Source organism: Camelina sativa, chromosome 20 (assembly GCF_000633955.1).
Source record: "Camelina sativa cultivar DH55 chromosome 20, Cs, whole genome shotgun sequence".
NCBI lineage: Eukaryota > Viridiplantae > Streptophyta > Magnoliopsida > Brassicales > Brassicaceae > Camelina > Camelina sativa.
In genome coordinates, this window is record NC_025704.1 from 24,548,693 (window position 1) to 24,573,600 (window position 24,908).

Consider the following 24,908-nt stretch of genomic DNA (forward strand, 5'->3'; position numbering starts at 1 on the left):
TTGCAGATTAGGGTTTCCTGAACCGGTTCAGGAAACCGAGTCGGTTCTGTTTTCTGTAAATTTTGTTTGGTTTGATGTACCCGGTTTAGGCTCTAAGGGGATTTTGATGGGCCTAAATCCGGAAATAGCCCATTGGGCAACTATTAATATTAATTGAAAGCCTTTTAACAAAAAAAAATTTATGTTAATGGGAAAGAACACTTGTAGCGTAAAAAGTGGATTTTTTGTATGGGTGTCGATCGATACCATTAGTTTTTAGGGTTTTATGTTTGATTTTGTTTCCTTCGGTTTGGCACGGATTTGGGCAAAATCCCAAGTCTCTAATCAAAGGGGTGATGCCCTAGTGTTTTGAGTAGAAAGAAACTTATGTCGTCGTCTTTGTAAAAGAGAGAAAGAAGTCTCCTTGTTGTGAAATTGTTATGTGACCAACAAAGAGCTTTATGTGTTATTTCTAGTGAGATATGTATGTGGGGAAGAGATCAAGGTGTGATGTGACGTAAGGAGGATGCTATGCTATGCTCGTGCTTGTATCGTTTTTGGTCCATCAATCATTCTTGTTTTGATATGAGTGTGTGACCATGACTTATCTGAGCAATGGTGTTTATTTGATTCGTTTTGGTGGTTTGTGTGACTGATTACTTGTTGGTTTTCTAAGCTTTTGTGGTGTTTCTATGTCCTTGTTTGGTTGTGCCTTGGATGTGTCGTCGTGAGAGATGATGTGATGGAAGAAAATGATTGTTGATGGGGGAGATCGTCAACGAATATGTGGCAGGGTTTGGGTGTCGACTGACACCAATAAGGAAGATTAAACACCTTCCTGCCTATCACCTCGATATTTTATTCCCAAGGGAATTCTACATATCAAGTCACTTGTTAAACTTTCACTGTATTATAGTAAAAAATAACGTAAACACACACACCTTAGACTGCCTCCAAGATTCTCCATATGGGAAAAGGGTTGTTAATGAAGGAGATCGTCAACGAATGTGTGGCAGGGTCGGGGTGTCGACCGACACCAGGAGGGTGTTAAGATAAAAAAACCCTCTTGCCGGTTCCCTCTATTTTTTCTTCCCAAGGCAATTCTACATATCAAGTCACTTGTCAAACTTGAATGAAGTCCGCTTAAGCTAACCGGTGAAGAAGAAGAAACCGTATTTCTCTACCTTCTCTATCATTACGTTTATCTCCTTTTCCCTCATATGGAAGGACCGAACCATTTTTTGGCTGAGGAGATGCATAACACACAGTGCCTTGATAAGATTAATTGTGGTTTAGGACATGTAAAAAAATGTGGCATTATTATTAAAAAATCTGAAAACTGGAATAAAATAATAATAATCTAAAATGACAGCTGCCTAAAGTTTACAGCAACGGTAATATAGTTTTAATAGGGAAATGGGTTAAGTTAATTGTGAAGTATAAAAAGATTTGAAAATAAAAAAGTGTAGTGTTTAAGTAAAGTTAATTATTAATATATGTAGGTAAAACAAAGACGGGCGTCAAACCAAACAGAGTAGTCAAATTATGTTAAAAACTTACCAATTACAGTAATTAATTAGTTGTAATTAAGCTAACACTAGAAATTTCTATGAAGCAGTATCTTTTTTCCACCGTAAGCTTCCTCAGTCCCACTTTTCTTTGTCTTTATTTTGAAAAAACCCACTTCCTACCTCGAAACCCTCAACTCGATTGTCGCTGTGATACGCTTCCTGGCGACCTGAAATCGTACGCTGAACCTTCTCTTTCTAGTCTAAGCACCTCCAGCTCATTGTTTTGCTTCTGCATTGATTTGTACGGATCGACGACGACTCAGCTCTTTCTGGTAAAGCTTTCTCCTCTCTCCTCTTCTCTATACAGTCTTCTAATTGTGGCTTAGGGCATGTACAAAAATGTGGCTTTTAAATAGGGACAATTGCATTTTTTGTACCTTTATTTGCATTTGAATTAAATCTTAGACCCCATATTCGACATTCGAGAAACATAGCCACTAAGGGTGCTGAAATTACAGTTAACTCCCTTACGACCAAACAAAAAACATAAGGCGAAATGACAGATGTAATCCGAGGAAGTCTGCAATAGATTTCTTTATGGTGGATTTCAAATTGACGTCTAATGGGAAATATAAAAATATGTCTACTCCTTAATTATAGTTTAAATTTTAATTAAAAAAATTATAATAAATAATTTGGTAAACCTATTGACCAAATAATAACCAAATAGACTTACTACATTGAAATAAAATAAATTTACATATAAACTAGTCAAATTAAGGGAGGAAAGGCTGATTTAGTAATTTGATTTAGGGTTTGCTTAAGTAGACTTCTCTGTAGACTATTGGTGGTTGATTTTGTAATGCCATAAACTATTAATATTATATTATTTTAATTTCACCGATAATTTAACCAAACCGATAGCTGAACCTAACCGAATGCGCACCGATTCCTTGATTTTAACCTAACCGGATTCGGTAACCATATAAATACTTATTTCTGTAAGTCAACCCTAGTTTGTATGTGCTTTCTCTCTCTCCACAATTTCTCTCTCAAAAATTCTGATATTGTTGCTCTCGAAAATTCAGATTCTATCCTCATCATTTATCGTCTTCGAAACTCAAGGACATCTCAAATCAGTATTCTCATCATTTATCGTCGGCTATTTGCTTTTGTAACGCTTTAGCTAATTTTGTTCGAAAATATGTTCTCATAGTTTTTTGTTCATTTTGCACACATATATGGGGTTACACAGCTACACTCAGCCATCTTCTAGTTCTTTGCAAGTATGGAGTGAAGGTCCACCCGAAGTAAACTTTCTTGAGCTGACAGTTGGAATTCCTGACAAATGTTTATGCGGAAGGGAAACCGTTATGAAATGTTCCACCACAGCCGACAATCCTGGAAGGATTTCTTTGGATGCAATAACCATGAGATTGTTAGATTGTATGATGGTTTATTAGTTTGGTATAATTATTATTTGAGTATAGATAATATTCTTATGGTATATTTATTTCTATGGTAAGGTATAGGATGGAGAGGACCATATTATGAAATGGTGTGATGAGGCTATTATGCAAGAACTTCAAGCAATGAGAGGTGGACTTGCTGACCAAAGATTTCTATTACAGCCATCCAGGAAAATGATGAAATGCTATGGGTTCAGCAGGAGCTAGACAAGGTGAAAGATCAGATGAAGGAATTACGTCTGTCAGTTCGTCGTGTACGCGGGGTGGTCGAGAATGTCTTAATCGCCGGTATAATCTTAATTGTTGTATTAATCTCTTTTGCTTCGTAGATCTTTTAATTAAAATCTGTGAACCTCTCTTTATCGTGGCCGTTTGTTTGAATGGCGTATTTATGTCTGTAATCTGTGAACTTGCTTCAGTTTCTGTAATATTTGCACAATATCGTTGACTTCATTAGTTAACCTATTTATTAGACTTCTCCCGTTACATTAAGAAGTCAGTCGATGAAGTCTACTCGTTAATGATTTACGACGCGGCGGTTTGCGTTATTAATTATGTAACTGTTCATTTAACCGTTTCGTCTCGTATAAATAAACCAGCCCGGGGTCTTTTGATTATTTTAGAACTGCAACCAAAAAAGTTATCAGTAAATCATTTACTTTCTCTTTAAAAAACATAGTACGTAGTTCATCTTCACGACAGAGAATTGGTGATTGAAAGTCTTTCAGTACTTGTATCAGTCAATATAAATCATCTACGCTTAATTGGAGACTGATCACGGTTGGGTAATTGAAACTTTCTCTATATCACTTCACTTCATCATATAAGTGTATAATCATCTATCATTCACGGTTGTGTAATTATTAGAAAGTTTCTATATCATATCACTTTATACTTATAAGTGTAGAATTCTATATTCACACGCAACTTTTGTCCCTGTACCATAGATACTCGTTCATCGTCGGTAACGATGTATTAATTTGGTTGATCAGATAGATCTGCAGTTTAAAGTACGTTTTAGTTTCCCAGAACGAAGTCTACTTGATAAGTCTTTAGCATAATAGTACAAAATTAATTTGATTTGATGGATTTGCAGTTTAAAGTACGTTTAGTTTCCCCAGAAAGAAGTCTACTTGATAAGTCTTCAGCATAATAGTACAAAAATTAATTAGATTTGATGGATTTGCAGTTTAAAGTACGTTTTAGTTTTCCCAGAAAGAAGTCTACTTGATAAGTCTTCAGCATAATAGTACAAAAATTAGTTTGATTTGAAGGATTTGCAGTTTAAAGTACGTTTTAGTTTCCCCAGAAAGAAGTCTACTTGACAAGTCTTTAGCATAATAGTACAAAAATTAATTTGATTTGATGGATTTGCAGACAGTTCAGTTTCCCGTGGAGAAGTCTGCCAGAGAAGTCGTCAACATAATCATTACAAGGTATAAATTGATTTGATGTTAGTTGGCAGTAATATTTATATGTTTAATATTTTACCGATAAGCGGGATCCGGTTTTAATCGGTTTCTTTATAATTTCTTTATAATTTTCTGGTACTGTTTCTAATAAAACGGTTTTGGTTTTATAAAACGGGATTATTATAATTATTGTAATTTTATACAACTTAAAAACCGAGATAACATAGGATAGTTATCTCTAATTCTTCCTCATAAGGAACTAGAAAACGCTTCTCTTCCGCTTATCTCTGTCGCTTATCACTAACGGTTGATTTTCCCATTTTTTTGTTCATGTTAAACCTAAATCTCTATCTTTCGGATTGTCATTTGTTTAACTTATTTTTACTAGATCTCGATGAACTCTGTATTCTTCAACCCAGCCGCTTCATCTTCATCTTCGCTGCATCGTCATCGCCGCCATTGTCCTCTTCGATTAAACTGAAGCTTGACTTCTTTTGCAATTCGATAGTAGCCTCTTTTTCAATTTGACGCATAGACTTATTGGATTAGTCTTCCTCTTTCTCAATCTCTCGTTTTTTAATTTCCCCGCCAAACGTAATCTTATCTTGCAGAATGGATGAGGAGAGAAAACCAGAATTTTCTTGGAGGTTTTACATGAAAGGTGATGAGCCGCTTCCTGAAAAAAACATCAGCTATTACTGCAATGATACGAAGCTGTTTGATGAACTGTACAAAGCTCTCGAGCCGGATGAATGGGATGAGATTTATCAATCTCGACTAAGTGTCTTGTTACAGTTCAACCGTCTCCAATTCGAATGGGCTTCCAGACTGGTTCACCATATTCTCACCTTATAGATAGTCTGCAACAAAAAGTACGAGATCTGGAGTCTGGTTGGATCTAACCCTTTATGATTTTCTTTGAATGAGTTTGAAGTCATCACTAGACTTAACTGTGAAGATGTTGAGTCGTTGGAGCAGCCACAGGTTGAGGTTTCAGACAAGATGGAAGAGTTTTGGGAGAAGCTTGGAGTCAATTTAGACAGCGGTCCGAGTGTTGAGCAACTGGTCGCAGCATGTAAGAACTCAAACGATTGGGATAGAATAGAGCGTGTTAGGTTGGGTTATTTAGCCTCTATGCTGGGTTTATAGAAGCTAGGAAACCATCAACGCCCACCCGTCTAAATATGGCTAGGCTAGTCATGGATTTTGATGCATCTCTTGATTATCCCTGGGGAAGAGTTGCTTTCAAGAACCTGATTCAGTCTGTTAAGGAGAAGGACTTAAACAAGCAGAGTTAGACAATAGACGGATTTGTCGAACCTCTGCAGATATGGGTGTACGAATCTATGCCTGATTTTGCCAAATTAATTGGGGAACCGTTGCCGAACAATCCAAGTCCACCGTTGCTTGCTTACCGTGGTTCTCGCGGTAGAAAATATGTCAAATAGGGTATTCTAAAACATGTACACATCTCTGTGATTTGTGTATAGTTTATCTACGATATTAGATGAGTTGGTAACCATTATTGTGTTAGATTTGAACTAGTATACTGTTTTATATAAGTTGTAGACAAACTTCAGACACTTCAAAACCATTGGTGGCATGAGTAGTCCTGTTTGGGAAGAGGATTAAGCAGATGACAAGATTGATAACATTTTGAGAGCATTCAATGGGATTTTGGTCCATGGAAGTGGGGAGAGTTTTGTGGCAGACAGTTGGTATTTATGAATCAAAAACAATTCGAAGGTTAAGATTGAAGAAAAGGGATCGAATAAGAGAGCCGGTGAATTTGGTGAACCAAGTGGGAAGAGGCACTGTCCAGGTCCTTCGACTGACTTGGAAATCAACATTTTGGATTCTATTAAAGATGAGCTCGGCATGTGGGGAGCAGCTCTGCTCGATCAGATGAAGGAAGGTTTCAACAGTTGCGATTTGCGGTTTAACATGTTGAATGAGAAGATTGAAAGCCTGGCTTCGGATCTTACCAAAATGAAGGGAGATATAACTGGTACGAAAGAGGCTGATCCTTTATCAAAGGAACAAAAGGACTCTCAGGCACTGGTACGAAAGAGGCTGTATCAAAGGAACATAAGGACTCTCAGACGGATATGGTTAGTTCTGAACACTTGCAATTTCCTACTACGATCCCTCACAATCACAATACCAGGTACAAGGCGAAGCAAAAATAGACTTCCAAAAGTTGTCAACTTCGATGACATAAAAACAAGTGATGTCTTTCTTATGTGAAGTAGAATTCCTTATGTGAAGTAGACTTCTATATCCGTGTTATCTTTGTTTGTTTTATTCGAGACTTTTAAACATATGCTGCGACTTTAATATTATTTGTTTTCATAAATGATAATGTAACTTTTAAATCGGAATTTGCAGAACAAGCCATGTCAATCTCAGACCCCAAAACCATCTCCATCTGTTACTCGTTCGGATACAAAGGTGCCAAAGATAGTCAGCTCTGAATCATCTGACATTGAGTCAGACCCACCTGTGTTTATTCGCACGGATATCCCAACAGCTGCCGACTTGACTGCTAGAGCCAAGAAACAAGAACCAAGGAAAGAAGCGGCTAGGATTGTGGCACATGGAAAGGTTGTAAGGGTTAAGAGGCTGGCATCAAGTCAACGTTCTCCGTTCGTTGGTGATAACACATCCAAGACTATCATGGGTGATAAGCCAGCCACGTCAGCATACAATCCTTTTGATAAAGCAGACAAGGAGTTGAAGAAGGTTTTGCTTAATTTCTTAAAGAAAGATCCGTAAGTCTACTAACTTTTATGGTATGTTATAAAAGTTCTATTTTTTGAAACTCTAGTAACTTATATGTATCCAAACCATTCATCACCCGTAGGACGTACAAGAACAAGGTCCCAGAGAAATCCCGATGTTGTCTGTCGTGGTATGAACTGCAGACAAAAACAGTCTGGCTACGAGATTCGGTAAGTCTACTAGAAAACTTCTTCTTCAAGTATACTAGAAAACTTCGGGTCAGTCTTCAATATTATATAACTTCGTTTCAAATCCATGTGGTTATCCAGCACATGGATGCGGGGTTGAATCTATTGAGACATCGACACGCACAGCATCCTGAGAGGTTTAAAACGAGTAGAGTGGCTTTCCTAGACGCTATGTTCACTCATATGTGGACAACGAAGTACCTTGACTTTGTCAATTCTAAGGCAAATGATAATGGATCTGGGAAACTGTTGCTGGTCGGTGCCTTAAGCTACAACGCAGGGGAGTATCCACCATATGCTCAGACTAACAAGCAATGGGGTCTGGAAGTGGACGACTTATACGCGCCTTTAAACGTGAAGTCGACACACTAGGTTGCTTTGTGGATCTTGATTCCCATGAGACACATCGTCGTCTGGGATAGCATCCCGAGTGTCACCAACGACGAAGAGCTTGCATCTGTCATCGAGCCTATTGCCGTGTTGGTTCCCTACGTGCTGCGGGAGTTAGCCAGCCCTGACCACAAGCAAATGTGGTCATACGAGAAGTTCACTCATGAGCGGGTTATAAAGGGAGGGCCTCCGAACAGGAAGCCAGGTGACTGTGGTGTGTATACTTTGAAGTACATAGAATGTCATGCTCTTGGGATAACCTTTCCTACTGCTTTGTGTGACGCAAACATCACATGGATAAGGGAGAAGATGGCTTGTGACTTATTTCACGAGATTAAATGCCGTGGACCAAATGAGGAGAACTACATGGACGACTTTGGGCTCTATGATCCTCCCCCAATCCGGGACTAACTATAAACTTTGTTTGAAAGACTTAAACTCTTGTTTTAATTATGTATGACTCATTAGGATGATGTAGGATGATGTTTTGTTTCTGTTGGGGATCTTTATATTTTGTGGGTGGGATCCTACTGATTAAACTCTGATGATGGGCGGGGTCTTGATATTTTTTGTGGGATCCTCCTTTTAAAACTCTAATGTGTAAGGATGATTCTTCTTGTTGTCTACTAGTTATATGTGGGATATTGGTATTTGTTGTTCAGTTTTTCGTTACATATATATACTTCAAACGTTAAGCTTAAAACAGGGTGAAAGAGTGTAGATGGCCAAAAAAAAAATATACTTAAAAAAAGACAAGTAGCGTATAGAGAAAGCTTAGTAAACATAAGTAGCGTACAGCGAAAGCTTAGTAGACACATGATTAAAGTTAACCAAGAGACTTCTTCTGCAACCTACTTCATACACATCCCAAGACACATGGCCATGACAACAATGAACCTTATCCAAGACAAATCCAAGAATTGTTGAAGCATTTTTTCCCTTTCATTGGCTGCCAGTAAATCACATTCAAACTTCTTCTTGTCGTCTTCATATGTGTTAACCACCCCAGAGTTCACCAAACCGTTAACAACTTGTTCTTTCATTTCTCTTATAGATTCTTTAAGTACCTTTATTTTTTCGCTCTGCCGACGGATCTCATCCCTCGCATCCAATAAGCTCTGCCTTTGCCAACCACGTGATGGTTCTTCGTCTGACCAATGGGAAAACCCATGAACAGTGCATCTGAAGAAATTTTTTTCCGGATTTGCATCTGTCCATGATTTCACAAGTATCGTCGATCTACCGCAGTAGTTGTAGACTGACCAGTAATATGTATTTGCGAATTTGTATCAGAAACTGACCTTGAAATTTGACTCATCATTCTCTAGCTGATGGTGCTTGGTTAAGAAGAGGAGTATCATAAAATGGTCTTACGAGTAAATGATAGTTAAGTACTAGTCTTTAATAATGTCGACTTGAACACGTGGGATAATCCCTAAAAATATTACACAGACAAATTATTGCTATGGAAATTCTAGATGACTTCACGATGAAGTTAACTTCTACTCGCCGTCTTCAGCAACCTGAACAAATAATTGTTAGTGTAACCGACGATCATATACAAAACATTAAAAATGTATCAAGTGAGATTGTTACTTACACAATGAGGTCGAGTATGTTCAGGCTGTCTGCATTTTGAACAAGCATATTGCTTTTGAGACTTCCTCGGCTTGCTCCCCTTTTTACGTGACAGTTCTAGCCATGTTAGCCAATGAGAATTTTTTGCCTACCAGGCTTCCGCTTCGGTATGGGAGGTATACATCGGATATTTGGCCCAATTGGACCGTGCTCAACATTGGGCATGATGTTAGCTGCGTACTACGCTTAGACATAACATTTTCTATAGTAAGCTTCGACTACGGTAGACATATGACATCCGCTCGACTTGGCAGCCTTAATTGCATGTGAACATGGTATTTTCTCAACATCAAACACCCGCATGAACAAGATTTTGCTTCCAAGTCAACCAAACAGTCACGTTGCCAACCCCTAACGTAGAAACGCCAACCATCAATGCGTTCTACCGTCATCATATCTGCGTAATGCTCCATTACGGCCAATAAGAACTCAACACCCTAGTTAAAAGTGGTTGTCAGACTAAGTGCATCCTCTTGCTTTTTCCAATACCACCTACCTAACTTTTTCGTAATAAACTCAATGAGATATGTGATGGGATAACCTTTGGCTTTCTTTAGCATGGAGTTGATAGATTCCGCATTGTTGCTAGTCTTGATGTTGTATCTATCTCCTGGACAGTAAACCCGAGACTATAAAGCTGGATCTGCCTCATTCAAGTACGCTGCAAGGGCCGGATTTACGTTAGTAAGGGAAGCCATGTAGCGGTTGTAATCATCATGCGTATGCGCATATGCTGCCCCTTTCACCAAGTACATCAGTTGCTTCCCACGGAAATTAGAAATTATGTTTTGTTGGAGATGGTAGTAACATATCCCTCGTGTTGCCCATGGCATAACATTGCGACATGCTTTAGCTATTGAACTGCACCTATCCGAAACTACTACCAGTGGATATTCATCCGAGATACACTCACTTAATTTGGTGAAAAACCAATCCCATGAAGCATCACACTCTGAGTCGACAATTCCAAAAGCCAACGGAAATATCTGAAAGTTACCATCCTGTGTGCAAGCGACTAGCAATATACCTTCATACTTTCCGGTGAGATGGGTCCCATCAACCACAATAACTCGCCTCACGTAATTGAAACCACGGATTGAAGCATCGAAAGATAGGAAAAGGTACTTAAACCTATGCTCGTCATCAACAACAAGGTCAACGACACTTCCTGAGTTTGACTGCTCTATTTTTCTAAGACAATAAGGCAACTTCGCATATCCAGATTTGACGTGTCCTCTCACATATTCCAAGGCATATTGTAAAGCCCTGTACGAAGTTGTGTAATCCAATGTCATGCCGAACATTGTCCTCATTGAATCTTTGATATGTTGTGGGACAACACCATCTACTATTCCTACCCGCTCTACAAAAAGCATCCCAATATATTTGGAGGTGCAACGCTTACGGTGGGCTACACGGTCCACAATAGAACATGTATGCACGTTCAGATATTTGGTGACCCAAAAAGTGGTTGGATCATTCTTCACAGTGGCCACGACCCTCCACGTGCATCCTGGTACAGAGCATATTGCCACCAACCGAGACTTTGTGGACTTCTTAATTTTGAAAGAGAATTTTAACATAATAGCGGTCAAACGTACCTCTGTTATGACATCATGTTTGCATGGAAAGCATTGACCTACTTTCAGTTGGTCTATCCAAGGATTATTTAACTGTCCATGAATACCACCAACAAACGGTTTCCTTTCTTCAGCATATACATCCAGGTGATCTCCATCTTCATCGTCATCTTCAAATTTCCCGTACTCACTGTAATCAAAATCCATGTCATCAACATCTTTCGGCTTCTCATTTGTAGTATCATGGAGAGCTTCTTGACATTCTTCTACACATTCATCGGCACCTGGATCTACGTCGTTACCAAATTCATCTGTTGGCTCCCCATCGTCAATAGAACGAGAGTTGTTTATATCATTAACACATTCCTTAACCGGCTGTCCATCCATGCATCGCGTAGAGACGCAAAGGCGAACAACATTCCTACTACTAAAATCTATCAAGTTCTGAACTGATCTATCATTTGTGACATAGACATGAGGGGTATCTTGGGGCAATTGCTGAAGCATCATCTCTGTTAAGGGATACGATAACTGAACCATCTCTGTTTTTTTGTCAATCAGATAATCTTCTACAACCATTTCAAGAAGCTCAGCGTATGTACAACCGTGTCGCTAAAAAAACATTCTCCCACCTTTGCGTCCATCCATATCAAAATGCCAAGACCCATTTCTCGTCACCCATACTTTGAAAACAACAGGTATTTGCGCCATTTACCTGAAAGAGTAAGCAGCAAGTCAAATACTCATTACATAGCTGACTATCCGTAGAAGTCTTAAATCAATAACTTAGATGCCTAACAAAACCAAAAACATGATTGATCCAAAAGTATAATATATTATCATGAAAAAAATAGACATAGGCAAGTACATAACCGATACAAAACAAATGAACTACAAAATCAAAAAGAAAAATTTATAAATTTCAATTAAACACTATTTCAATTATACAGACTTCACAGATAACTCCAACATTTTAACTTCCTAAATTAGTCTACTTTAATGACCTAACTGCCTATGAAAACCAAAAACTTGATTTCTCCATATGTATAATATGGATTCATGTAAAAAACATACAGAGGCAAGTAAATAACATATATCAAAGAATACAACAAGAAAATCTTAAAAATTATTCACCAATTTGCAATAATTTGGTTTTCAAATTTTGCTGACTTCATGTTGACGTCAAACGGATAGATATAAACTAGACTATACGAAGATAACTTCAAATGAAGTCTATTTTTTGTGGTCTATTTTTGCAATTACAATTTAACAAAGCAGACAGCGGATGAAGTCTACCAGAACCGGTTGACTTCTTTTGTGGTCTTCCTTTGTTAATTTTTTGGTCAGTTTTGCAATTAAATAGATAAAACTAGGTAGACTTCAATGGAAAGTTCAATCTGTTAACTTCAATTGTAGTCTACTCTGGTTATTTTTGTAATTGACCAATCCATTGACTTTACAGTAGACTTATGTCTAACAAGTAGACTTCATCTATCCGTCAACAAGAAAATGTAAACTTCGTCGTGGTTAGTTTTGCAATTGACCAAGTTTGACTTTTGCCAAGTAGACTACGTACGAAGTCTACAAGAATGATGACTTCGTTAGCAGTCTGCCGTGGTCATTTTTGGGGTTGACTAACATTTTAATTTTTTAATTAGTAGACTTCTTTTGCAGTCAACTAATTATTTTAATATCAATAATATTACGGTCAATGCTTAAATATTTTGGTTAACTCCAAAAATAGTCAGTATAGAAGTCTACTCGTTTATTATCGTAAGAAGACTTAGTCTAGCAGTCATCACTAAAAAGTCAAGAATTTGGTCAATTGCAAAAATACACCTTAGTAGACTGCAAACGAGGTATCGGTTGGAAATATTATAATGCAGTCTAAACTATATTTTTTTTTGTTTTCAAATGAAATTAAGGAGACTGAAATTTTAGTCTACGGGCTCGAAAGTCGATAAATTTTAAATTACAAAACTGACCACATAGTAGACTTTACATGATATTATGACAGTTGGACTAATAAATGAAGTCTAATTTCGACAAAAAAAACAAAGAAAATCATGAAATCTACCGGAAAATAACCTTATCGGTGGTGGTTTCGCAATGTCAAGCACCAAGGACGTCGTCTTTAGTCACCACTGAAGAAACACAACACCAATTTTCCTTGTTCACGAGATATAACAAGATTAACGAACTTTCAATTTTTTCGATTAAAATGGAGAGGAGATGGAAGAAAATGAAGTTCTCATAGCATTGGATGTTATTTAAGCTCACAAATTGGGTTGTTGAAGCATTATGAGCTTCAAATTTAGTTGTTCATGGTTGTTGGAAAATTGATGTCGGTGGCACAACCGTAAATAAGAGAAGAAGATGAGGATATGAATGTAATAAACATTTTCGCAAGAAACTCAAATAAATCAGAAATAATGGCATTTCTGTGAAAAGGGTTTTCCATGAGACGGGAAATGAAAACTATTAGCCCCACACGAAGTATGGCAGAGGATTTAGTAGGGCGAAAGTGACAAATGTTGGAGAGAGAAAAAGAGGGGTCTAGTCATGCAATTGACTCAAGTTAGGGGTCCAATTTTGTAACCGTCCCCTTTTAAATATCAAAATTTTAAAAAAGATTGTTTGAAAGAGAACAAGGATAAACGGAAACAAATCCTAAATCAAAATTTTGCTATTTTTTTTTTAAATCATTTACCAAACTCACATTATGAAAGTGAAGCAAAAAAAAAATTATATATGATACAGCGAATAAGTTTTCACTTGTAAAATTATTTTGAACGATTGTGAACGATTCTTAAACCTGAAAACTAATCTTGCTTTTAATAAATTTTTTATAGGCGATTAGTTTTTTTTGAAGAAACAAAACTCAAAATCAGTTTTTTTTTCTTCCAATTACCCTTTTTTAATTAATATGCCGATTATTCCAAAACAGATTTAGTTTATTCTTAATTATATTCCATAAGTATTATTATCATTATATTATATTTAGAGAATAAAACATGTGTAGAAATTTCCTTATAGATATAAGGTATTGTTTTTATTAATAATGTCATGGACTTTATAAACAAAAGACCTATTTTACATACACAATTATCCTCAACTTATAAATACAGCCTAGATACAATAGAAGAAAAAAATGTGGCCTAAATATTTTAATTACTAGATTAGGACCCGTGCTAGAGCACGGATTGAATCCTTTTATATATATTATAATTTTAGAATAAAATATGATTCCGAAGATCACAATTAATGCTAAATTAGGACCTTAAAAACTTTTAAAATTAATTATATAAATTATATTTTATTCTTAAATTATAATATAAATAAAAGGAATTTCAACCCATGCTCTAGCACGGACCTAATCTAGCATTAAGGTTTAATTTTTAATTTCTGAATACGATCCCAAAGATTATGATTAATATTGTTAAATTAGCGAGATTTGATTCCTTTTTATGATTAAGAGTATATTTTATCTCTTTAATAACTTTTTTATTGATGTAGTTTATCAATAAAATCTGTGAAAAATAAATTGGTAATATTGTGATTCTAGATATTTGGAACTATATATGTGATCTTCCGAAAATAAAGTTTGGAATATCCATGAACTATCAATTTAGAATAACCCGTTTAAGATTTTCTGTTACAATTAAGGTTTTATTTGTTACAATTAGTATATGGATTAATTTATAATCTATGGATAACCTATTTGTAACTATTTATTAAAATTATAAAATCTACCAAAACAATGTTGTGTACTTTCATTTTATTATAAAACGGATTGGTGGCTTAGGGCAAATGCTTTTTCCTCTTAACCTTATGCACGGCACTGATAACACATATACTCTGAACGAAAATTTGAAATATGTTTGTTTGTTAATTACTGTTACAATACATTAGATAGATAACTCGTTAAGATGTACGTTTATTATTATTAATTATGGACAAGTTCGCAATGTTGCACGCTTATACGTAAATTCCATTAACATTATTATGGGGATATATAAACATATTGGAGACAAATAAATCACAATAATTATTAGCGAGTAGATAATAAAAAACTTTCACTGTATAATAAAAAAAAAAACGTAAAAACCTTAGACTGCCTCCAAAATTCTCCATATAGGGAAAATGCCACATCTGTCCACCATTCAGGAATGTAGCAACAGCTTTTCATTTCGGGCGGCTGGCGTACTTAAGATCGTGTGTTTTCATGACATTCATGAGCCATCTCGGCGGATGAGACTACGAGGGTGGAGACGCGGCCGAAGTGAAGGAGCATGAGCGGTCCATAACAGAGGCTGAGAGAATGGAGGAAGCGGTGAGGGTGGAGGCTGAGCTTGTGAAGGTTTCCTATAACTGGAAACCGCCACGGAGACGGTGGTGGGTCCAGTTTTGTTGTCGATCGTTCGCCTAGATTGTGATTTTATGAAAATAAGTGCTAAGAAGGTCGATACGCATAGTGATATTAACAACGTCATTTCCATTTTCGTTCACAACAACTATTTGAACATGATTCACGTGGTATTCGTAGCTGTCGCATACAGTAAATCAAATGTCATTGTTTCATGATATAACATAATATAATTAGGTCCCGACCCTTAGTGTTACGGAAAGTTCAACTTTTTTTGTTCTTTTAAAAGTATGAATACCTTTCAGTTCTAAAATATAGCTTTGTAAAAGCCACTCACTGTACATACAGTAGTTTTCTTGGCAAAAAAAGAAGTAAAAAGTAAATAAATTTAAACAAGGGGAAAAAAAAAACCGCACTTCACTATCCTGTTTCTTAATTATGGGCAGTGCTACTACTGTATATTCTCCGATACCATCATTTCTATGTCTTCTCTGTTCAATTCTACCATGACTGATGACTACTACTCGGTCTTGAACTCTTGATTTAAAATATTCCTCGAGTGAGAACCATATATAATATCCTGATATAAATCTTGTCCAATACAGATGATATCCTTCGCTAGAAAGCTTTCATTATCATTTGACACAAGGGAAAAACATGATACCTCTAGGTTAGTTGCAAACGCATGTGTGAACTCCGTTAGTCCTTTCTTGTATATGTGTTTCAAATATCTCCAGTCTCTTTTTCGGTTTTTCCAAATTTTTGTACATCCTGATCCACTCTCTAACTTTATATATCTTGTGTCCAACTTTGTAGCTGGAAATGCGTCGAAATTAACCAATATACTAAGTACTAACCCGCGGTAGATCGCGAGCTGAATATTTTTTATGGAAATCTATAATAATTTATTTGTCATTATATTATTTATAATAGCTTGTAATTGAAAATTCATAAGCGCTATTCTCGAATTTTTTGATTAAGTCCTTTTTAAGGCCAGTTCCCATCCTATCATCCTATATACTCCCTCCGCTTCATAATATAAGATATTTTAGAGATTTTTTCTTGTTTCGTAATATAAGATGTTTTCAATTTTCTAGATAACTTTTAGACTGTGTATTGAAATAATGATTTTGAAGGATTTTATGGGATTTAGGAAATTTGAAAATTTTGATAAATTTTAGGGAAGTTGATATGATTTATGGTAAAATTCTTTCAAATCCCACCTAAACCATGATATTTGGATTTCTGTATTCTTAATTAAACAAATCCTCACAAATCCTCCAGAATCCCTAAAACTTATTAAAATCCAAATCCACAAACTCTTTTGAATAACAGTGGATTTTAAAGTAGATTTTTAAATCATCAGTTCAATATCAGTAGATTTTAGAAGACATTTTAAAATCCATGATTGAATAACATAGGATTTGTAACTTTTACACAAATCACTTAAAATGTCAAGTTGAATACACCCCCTTAGTAAATATTTGTATGTGAGATTTGATGATTGTATTCTAGTAATATTGTGGTGAGTAGTTTTTTTAAGTACTGTATTTGTTTTATTTATTAGTATATTCTTATTTTTAGTTATGAAAATATTATGCGTGTAATATCATTTTCGGTTAAGGAAATAATCGTTCAATCTTATAAGATTTTTTTGTTAAGGGGATATCTTATGAGATTTTTTGGTTAAGAGGATAAAGATTTGTAAATAGATTTAAATTAAGTCGATCAATTATCCATGTAACCCGCGATTTTGCTGATTAATAATAAGATAGTAAGATGATTAATTATTAATTATCTTTTATACCCTCAACAGTTTTAATCTTTATTTAACAATTTCTAATGGCATTTGTATGTAAATTTTACACTTTTTAAGGTTATTTTTATTTTTGTACTTCTCAATTAATATAGTAGGATATAGGACCATGTCTTGATAATTCTATTCTAACAAATTACCTATTATTTTTCAAAGAAATTGTTTTGTCGGTAGTTCCTGATGAAAATAATGGAGATATTAATAACAAAAAAATAGTCTATAAATAAACATATCCTCTATATAATAAAACGGAAGTACACAACATTGTTTTATAGACTATGTAATTTTAATAAGTTGGTTACAAATAGGTTATAGATTAAGTTTTATATTATTTGTATAGTCTGGATTTATTGTTTCCAAAAATCTTAAACAGAATATTCTAAAAAAAATCATTTGATATCATCTAACTTACCATATTAATTTCCTTTATTAAATTATTCATCAAATAAAATCTTTTGATATCTTACTTAACATATTAATTTGTTAATTATCATTATACTTCACCTCTCATTTTTATATATGAGTCTATTTTGTGAAACAAATAAATTATCATATTATTTATTATAATTAAAAATAGTTTTATTTCCGGATACACCATAAGTAGAATTTTTAAAAACAAATATAAATGACTCAATCTATAAAATATTCAAGTTTTAGTAATATTATTCTTTGAAAATAATATCTATTGAATTAAAAAAATTACTGAGTAACGGGTCAAAATTTGAATATTTAAATTCAATTTTATACCTTTTTGTTGAATTTTATATAATATAATAAATTTTAAATAATTTATTTTGAAATACTTTTAAAATATTGAAACTTGATTTAAAAGTTAGAAACTATAAACACTCTAAATTGGTTTGTTATAGCAATATCAATAATATGTCACTATAATATGAAAGAATTTTAAAAAACCAAGTATATTAAAACAAAAAGTATAACAATATATTAGATTACTCATAATATAATAACTCGCTTTAAAAAAATCAAATTCACAACATAACATTCAAGTCTTTATGTCTTTTTTCAAGTCATCATATTTAGCATATGATTTTATTGCATAATATTTTATTCAAAGAAACTTTTTTAAAAAATCAAATAAATTATATTTAATATAAAAATTACAATATAAATAAAATAAATTTTAACCCGTGCTCTAGCACGGGTCTTAATCTAGTATACTATTAAAGCAGAAATACTCATGGACTAACTTTTGGACAATGACTTTGTTTTGATAGATTTTAAATAAAATGGTTAATAATCAAGAATTATTAATACATTAGTATATCATGGAATTAAAATTCTCTAACCATTCAAATTAGTTGAATCCTGTACGGGTCATTTAATACCCGATTAGTTGATCTGATTTTCTCGTCAAACATTAACCATTGATTTTCAAAATTAAATTAAATCTTGGCCATTGATTTTTTTAATGTTTTTAATTTAATTCATATATTTTGATTTCATTAACTGCAAATCTAAAACAATCTTTTGAGAAAATCTTGCAAAAATTTTAGTTGATTAGAATATTTAATTAACGAAAACATATACATCAGAATTAAATAACGGAAAGGTTTAAATACATAATAAATCAAATCTAAATTTCTATTTTTTTGTAAATATTTTAAGAAAAAACGAAAAACAAGAAAAGAAAATTACTGTTAATATTTGTGCATATTTTTCCTCAAAATTTTAGGAACATATAAGTAAATCCAATTTAATTTTGAAAACAATTAACTAATTATAATTTAAGATAAAAATTAAATTACTTTAAAAGGTATTTTAAAATAGTAAAGTATTCATTGTAGCCTTAATAATAAAAAATTAATTAATATATAAGATATGTGAAAAAAAAACAGTTATGGGACATTAAAAATTTTACAGATAGGGACGAGATTATATAGGACGGGACAGGACAAGACGGGATGGGACGAGATGTATTTACCATTCTAAAATATTTACGTGTAGGTTAGTCCTAACTAAAACCAAATTAAAATCTGTTATTTGGATTTAACACCTATAAGCATACCACTACTACTTAAAAACTGCAAAACGATCATTGTGTATCTGTTACCGTGCAAAGGATTAGCGATGTCTAAATAACGTATTTATCTAAATATATTTTAATATTTATCATGTAAGTAAACCAAATATACTACTGAACACTATTTAAAATTTTGAAATTATAAAAACACACATAAATCAAAATATTTTATGCATTCGAAATATACATAAACTAATTAAAATATGTGTCATTCCATGCTGTAGCACGGGGTATCACCTAGTAATGATTAAAGTTCAAATACTTTAATGATTTATATTAATATGCAAATAAATTAGCAGGTATCCTTAAACTTTATATTTCTGGTTTCAGTCTGGTGTTAAATTGCATTTAATATATGTTCACAATGTTTATTTTTCCATTTGAAAAACACAATGGATTTAGTAAAAATTAAATCTTTATATAGAAATCATTATTATTTGAAAATTTGAAAAAAAAAAATAATTATGTGGTAATTTTAGTAGATATTTATTTATATCTGAAAATATATTTTTGTATAATAAGAATAACTTGTATATTGAATTAGAAGTGTTTGACAAGAAAAACTAATAGAATTATACAAATGAAAATTAATTAAAATGTTGAGAATAATTGTATTGTAGGTTACGTTTGATACAAACATCAATGACTCTCGGATAAATCAAATATCACTCCAACGTTGATATTGATACTGGAAGGTCTTATACATGTAGCGAATTAAAGCAAAATCAAGTTCTAATGAAATCTGACACAACTTTCCCCTTTTTTAAGTCCTTCAAGGGTTCTCTTTTATATCTTCACCTTAAGCCCACCCATTTGTCCCAGTAAATTGGAGGTTACTCCTTGAAGACTTGTTGGGTTTCTTAGTATTGTTGTTGGTCATAGAATAAGTTTCCCCTCTTCCCCCAGTTTCATGGTTGCCATATCTCATTGGAAAGCCGTCATATTCGAGGTTACTCTTTGAAGACTTGTTGGGGTTCTTAGTATTTTTGGTCATAGTAGAAGGATCTCCTTTCCCCCCAATTTTATGGTTGCCATGTCTAACTGGAAATCCGTCATATAGTGGTCTTGTACCGCTGAAACCTGTGGCGTGACTAGGTTGAGCCACCCCTATATGAGGGCCTTGTACCAGTGGCACACAGAGTCCCAATGCGTTAGCTGGAGAAGCTGCTTGTGTAAATTGAATTGTGATACGACTGCCTTGTACCGGGGTTTGACTGTGTCCTGAGGAAATGTATTGAGGAGCTAAAGAGTTGCTTGCATTGAAACTTATGATCTCATTAGGTTTAGGTTGACTCCCTAGGTTTCCCTTTTGATCCTTGAGGGATTTTTTAGAATTCTTGTTCAATGAAGTTTCTCCTCTTTCGAGATGTTTGTCGACATGAGAGTTTTTGGTTATCTCCTCTAATGAGATCAAGACCTTTTTGACGATATTTCCGATGAAATCACTCTCTGACAAGCTGCAAAAACGAATGAGAACCAAAAAATTGGGACTTTTCTATTAGATTTCACGAAAAAAGAAAACACAAATATGTATAAAGAGAGTACTACTATACCAGCTTAATTATCCAATGAACCTAGCGTTACATACTGTATATAGACATACTTCGGAAGCTCACATTAAAATTTAAAATGTGATAAAAACGTAAGGTATACTATATATCAAATAATCTACTCATCAGAAATTGAACTCTTTTTTTTTTGGTTGTCCCTCGAGAAATTGATTTTAATATAGAAATCCGTAAATCTTAACATGATAGTATGGACCAATTTAGTTTTTAGCTACAAACTCGAAGAAGTAGCAATGACTAAAATATGTCAAGTACATTTCCAATTATATCGAGGAACTTAATTAGTAAAAGACTACGAAGAAATATGCTATTTATATACTTAGAATTCTCGTGAGTGTAGAAGATACACCGGTTGTTGAAAGAGAAGTTCTCTTAGAGAATGTTTAGTCTTCGCGCTGCTTAGCTACTATAGGGACAAGCAAAGCTGTCTGAGGCATTGGCAGTTGTATCAGGGGATAATGATTAGACTTAACTATGGCATAGTAAAATATGATACATTGGTAAACAAGCTCTATATATGTTGATTAAGAAAGGGTGTTTTAGAGAGGATACGATATCAGAAATCACGTTATGCGAAGATTGTGTGATTGAAAAAAACACACAAGGTTAGATTCTGGGTAGTTCAACATGTTACAACTGAGAAATTGGACTATATATACATTCAGATTAGTGGGGTTCAACAATTGGTCCTATGAGTTTGTGTAAGTTCCAATATTTCATTTCAATCATAGATGAATGGTCAAGATAGGTGTGAATTTACTACCTTAAAACTAAGGGGGATGTATTCAAACCATGATTTTGGAGAATTTGATGGGATTTAGGAAATTTAGAATTTTGATAGATTTTAGGGAAGTTCATATGATTTTCTGTAGAATTCTTTCAAATCCCACCTAAACCATAAGATTTGGATTTCTGTAGTTTTAACTAAACAAATCCTCCAGAATCCTCCAGAATCCTAAAAATTATTAAAATCCTAATCCACAAAACTGTTTTGAATAACAGTAGATTTTAAAGTAGATTTTTAAATCATCAGTTCAATAACAAGAGATTTTAGTAGATTTTAAAGTAGATTTTTAAATCATCAGTTTAATAACAGTGAATTTTAATAGACTTTTTACCATCCATGATTGAATAACATAGAATTTGTAAATTTCACACAAATCACTTAAAATGTCAAGTTGAATACATCCCCCTAAGGCTAAGTATATGGCCTTAACAATAATAAGAAAAGAAATTTAGTTTAAAGGTCTTATGAATGAACAATTTTTTGTGCAAGGATCAATGAAAATTCACTGTGATTCACAGAGTGCAATATCATTGGCTAAAACTGCGATTCATCATGGTAGGACTAAACTATTGCAATGAGCTATCATTTCATAAGAGACTTGATAAATGATGGATCAGTACATGTGGTGTAAATTTCAATAACACACAACCCTGCATATATGCTAAATTAAGTTCTACCTATAAGTTCCAAGAGGCTTTGGAACTACTTGGAGCTACAGAAAACTAAAGGGAGTTTAGCCTTCTATCTAAGTTGAGTGGGTTTACTCAGGAAATATGAAGCCAAGTGGATGAGTACATGTTGCTTTGATTTACTTTACATGCAAGTACAAACGAGCGAGTGGGAAAGAGTGAACAAAGATCTAGGTCTCTAGAGGTTTCAAGGTTAGCAGAGTAATTCTGAACCCCGATAACATTGTTTCAATTCGTTACAGACAAGCAGGACATTTCAAACAACGGTTTCATCTCGTAGATGCTTTACAAAGGAATGGGATTAAGTAATACTTCATTTGTTTCTTATAGATTAATGTTTTGGTTTTCTTTGTTTTTTTAACACATATTTATTTAAAATATATTATACTCTAAATTATATTTTTGTGGGAATAGAAAAATAAACTATAACCTAATATACCATGTGGAAAAAACATCAAGAAAATGAATTATTTCAGTTTTAATCTATCAAATCAATCTAATGAAAACAAGGAAAAAAAAAATCCAAAACCAATCTCTTAGGAACAAAGAAAATACCTTTTATCATCGAACACCATCCCAATCTTACCAGAGACACATGCCACAGCCTCTTTCCATCTATCGATCCTTTCTTGCTCATACCGATATTCCCATTCTCGACGCCTAAAATGGTCACCAAACACTCCCACAAGTTGTTTCACACTTTCAGTAGGCACTTTGTAGAAGATTGGAATTGCCTTGTGAAAGTCATATGCATTCGAACAGTTAGTATACCATTTTCTCAAAGTATGCATATATATACAACATTAAGCTTCAACATATATATATTGTCATAGATCACACCTTAAGCTCGCCTAGATCTGCACGTTCACTTATCTTCACAAGCTCATCCAAGCACCATCTTGATTCTGTGTACCTTTCCGAGAACACAGCTAGCGCAATCTTTGAATCTTTGATCCTCTCGAAAAGATTGCTTATATTTTCACCCGTGCTCTCTTGCTTGTCTGTAAAGGTATTTATCCCATTCCTTTGTAAAGCATCTACGAGATGGCTGATGAAACTGTTGCGCAGCTCCTCCCCACGAAAATTGATGAAAACTTGATGTTGTGGAGGCTGGACTTTACCGTCCATTGGAGAGTTAGTGAGAGTACTTTTACCAGACGAAAATAAGAACTAAAAAAAGAAGAGTACAGTATTAGGGTTTATTGGGAGTACGTGGCTAACCTTTTATAACCCAACCAAAGATGTATACGCTTAGCCGTCAACTTTGAAAGGAGTCATAAACACTCAACAAAGTCTTTCTTTAATGTAAATTTAATTACAAACAAGAGAGAATAAGAGATATATATATATAATGCTTAGAACTAATGGTTCTTCCATTGGTAAAAATATTTTTAAATAGCAACATATAAAGAAAGAGTGTGATAAAACATTTATACAGGCACGCCTATAACTATCTATATATTTTGATATTAAACATATATGTTGATCATAAAATTCAAATAAGTGATTTTAACACAGTTTTTGTTTTGCACTTACAACGGACTAGTGTGAATCAAAACCTTAAAATCTACGAAAAAAGCTTTAAGTGCTTTTAATGAAAGCTTGGATTTGGGTGCACATATAACAATAATTTAATGAGAAATTTTCGAGATCCGATCTTAATTTATAAAGTTATATCCGACCGAACACATTATTAATAGACTAAAATGCGCAAAGAAAAGAGTTGCTTTTGTTAATGTGGCGCACATGGATTGAAATCATCTTGTCTGCTGGTGGTTACTCAGTCCTTACATCGGATTATTTAGACTTAAGTTGGTAAACGGAAAAAAATGAAGATTATTCAGATCAATGATAATCTAGATCTTAATATTGTTATTAGATACCAATATAAACTCGTTTAATATAAAATGTTAGTTATCTACATGATAGAGAAATACATGGTACAAAAATTGATGGATTATGAGACATTTAAACTATATGGGTAAAACCCACATTAAACTCTTTTAGATAACATATATATGTTCACACTAAGCCAACTTTACCATGTTAACACGATGAGTGATGAGTCACCCACTTTGTAATAGTTAAATTATCCTTGTCTTTATTTTATTTTCTTTTGTTTAATCTTGTCTTTCTATGTCAGAAACCCTCTTGCTATTTTCTAAATGTAAGTATTTATTTGTTATGGAGTGGAAATAGTCATTTTGTTTTCCTATAATCCTAGGTGCATGATAAGTTATAAGGATAGACACTACTAATGTAAGATGGCATAAGAGGAAGACAAATAAATAATACTTTCTTAAAAAAGCAACCAATACTTGACTCATGTCATGATTTTCCTTTCAAAAAGTTTGTTTAAAACTCTAAGCTTAGTAGATTCAAAANTAAAAAAAAAAAAAAAAAAAATTAGGTAAGACGAATAAGAAAAAAATTAGTTATTTAAACAACAAGCATTCAACTAAGTTTGTATCGAATAGTGACAGATAACGACACTAATACAACACACAAGCGATATCTCCTAGCAAGAATATATTTATGGGAGAATTACTAGTTTGACCCAAATTGAGCAGTTAATTGCTAGATTAGCTCCTAAAATTTGAAGGTCAGTTGGATTAGTTTTTTACTGAAAATACTCTTTTTTTGCTTTGTTAGGAAAAAAAAGTCAATAATACCCTTGGTAAAAAATTCCT

The 24,908-nt window shown here is 33.8% G+C and overlaps 1 protein-coding gene across 1 annotated transcript; it reads right to left on the reverse strand.

Moving 5' to 3' along the window:
• On the reverse strand, positions 19,747 to 23,425 carry LOC104771612 (protein PHLOEM PROTEIN 2-LIKE A6-like). Its single transcript, XM_010496165.2, has 3 exons — positions 23,059 to 23,425; positions 22,774 to 22,952; positions 19,747 to 20,631 (listed from the first exon to the last, which is right to left on the reverse strand). Exons 1-3 carry the CDS (start codon positions 23,344 to 23,346, stop codon positions 19,974 to 19,976), a joined length of 1,125 nt encoding a protein of 374 aa, XP_010494467.1. The 5' UTR covers positions 23,347 to 23,425; the 3' UTR covers positions 19,747 to 19,973.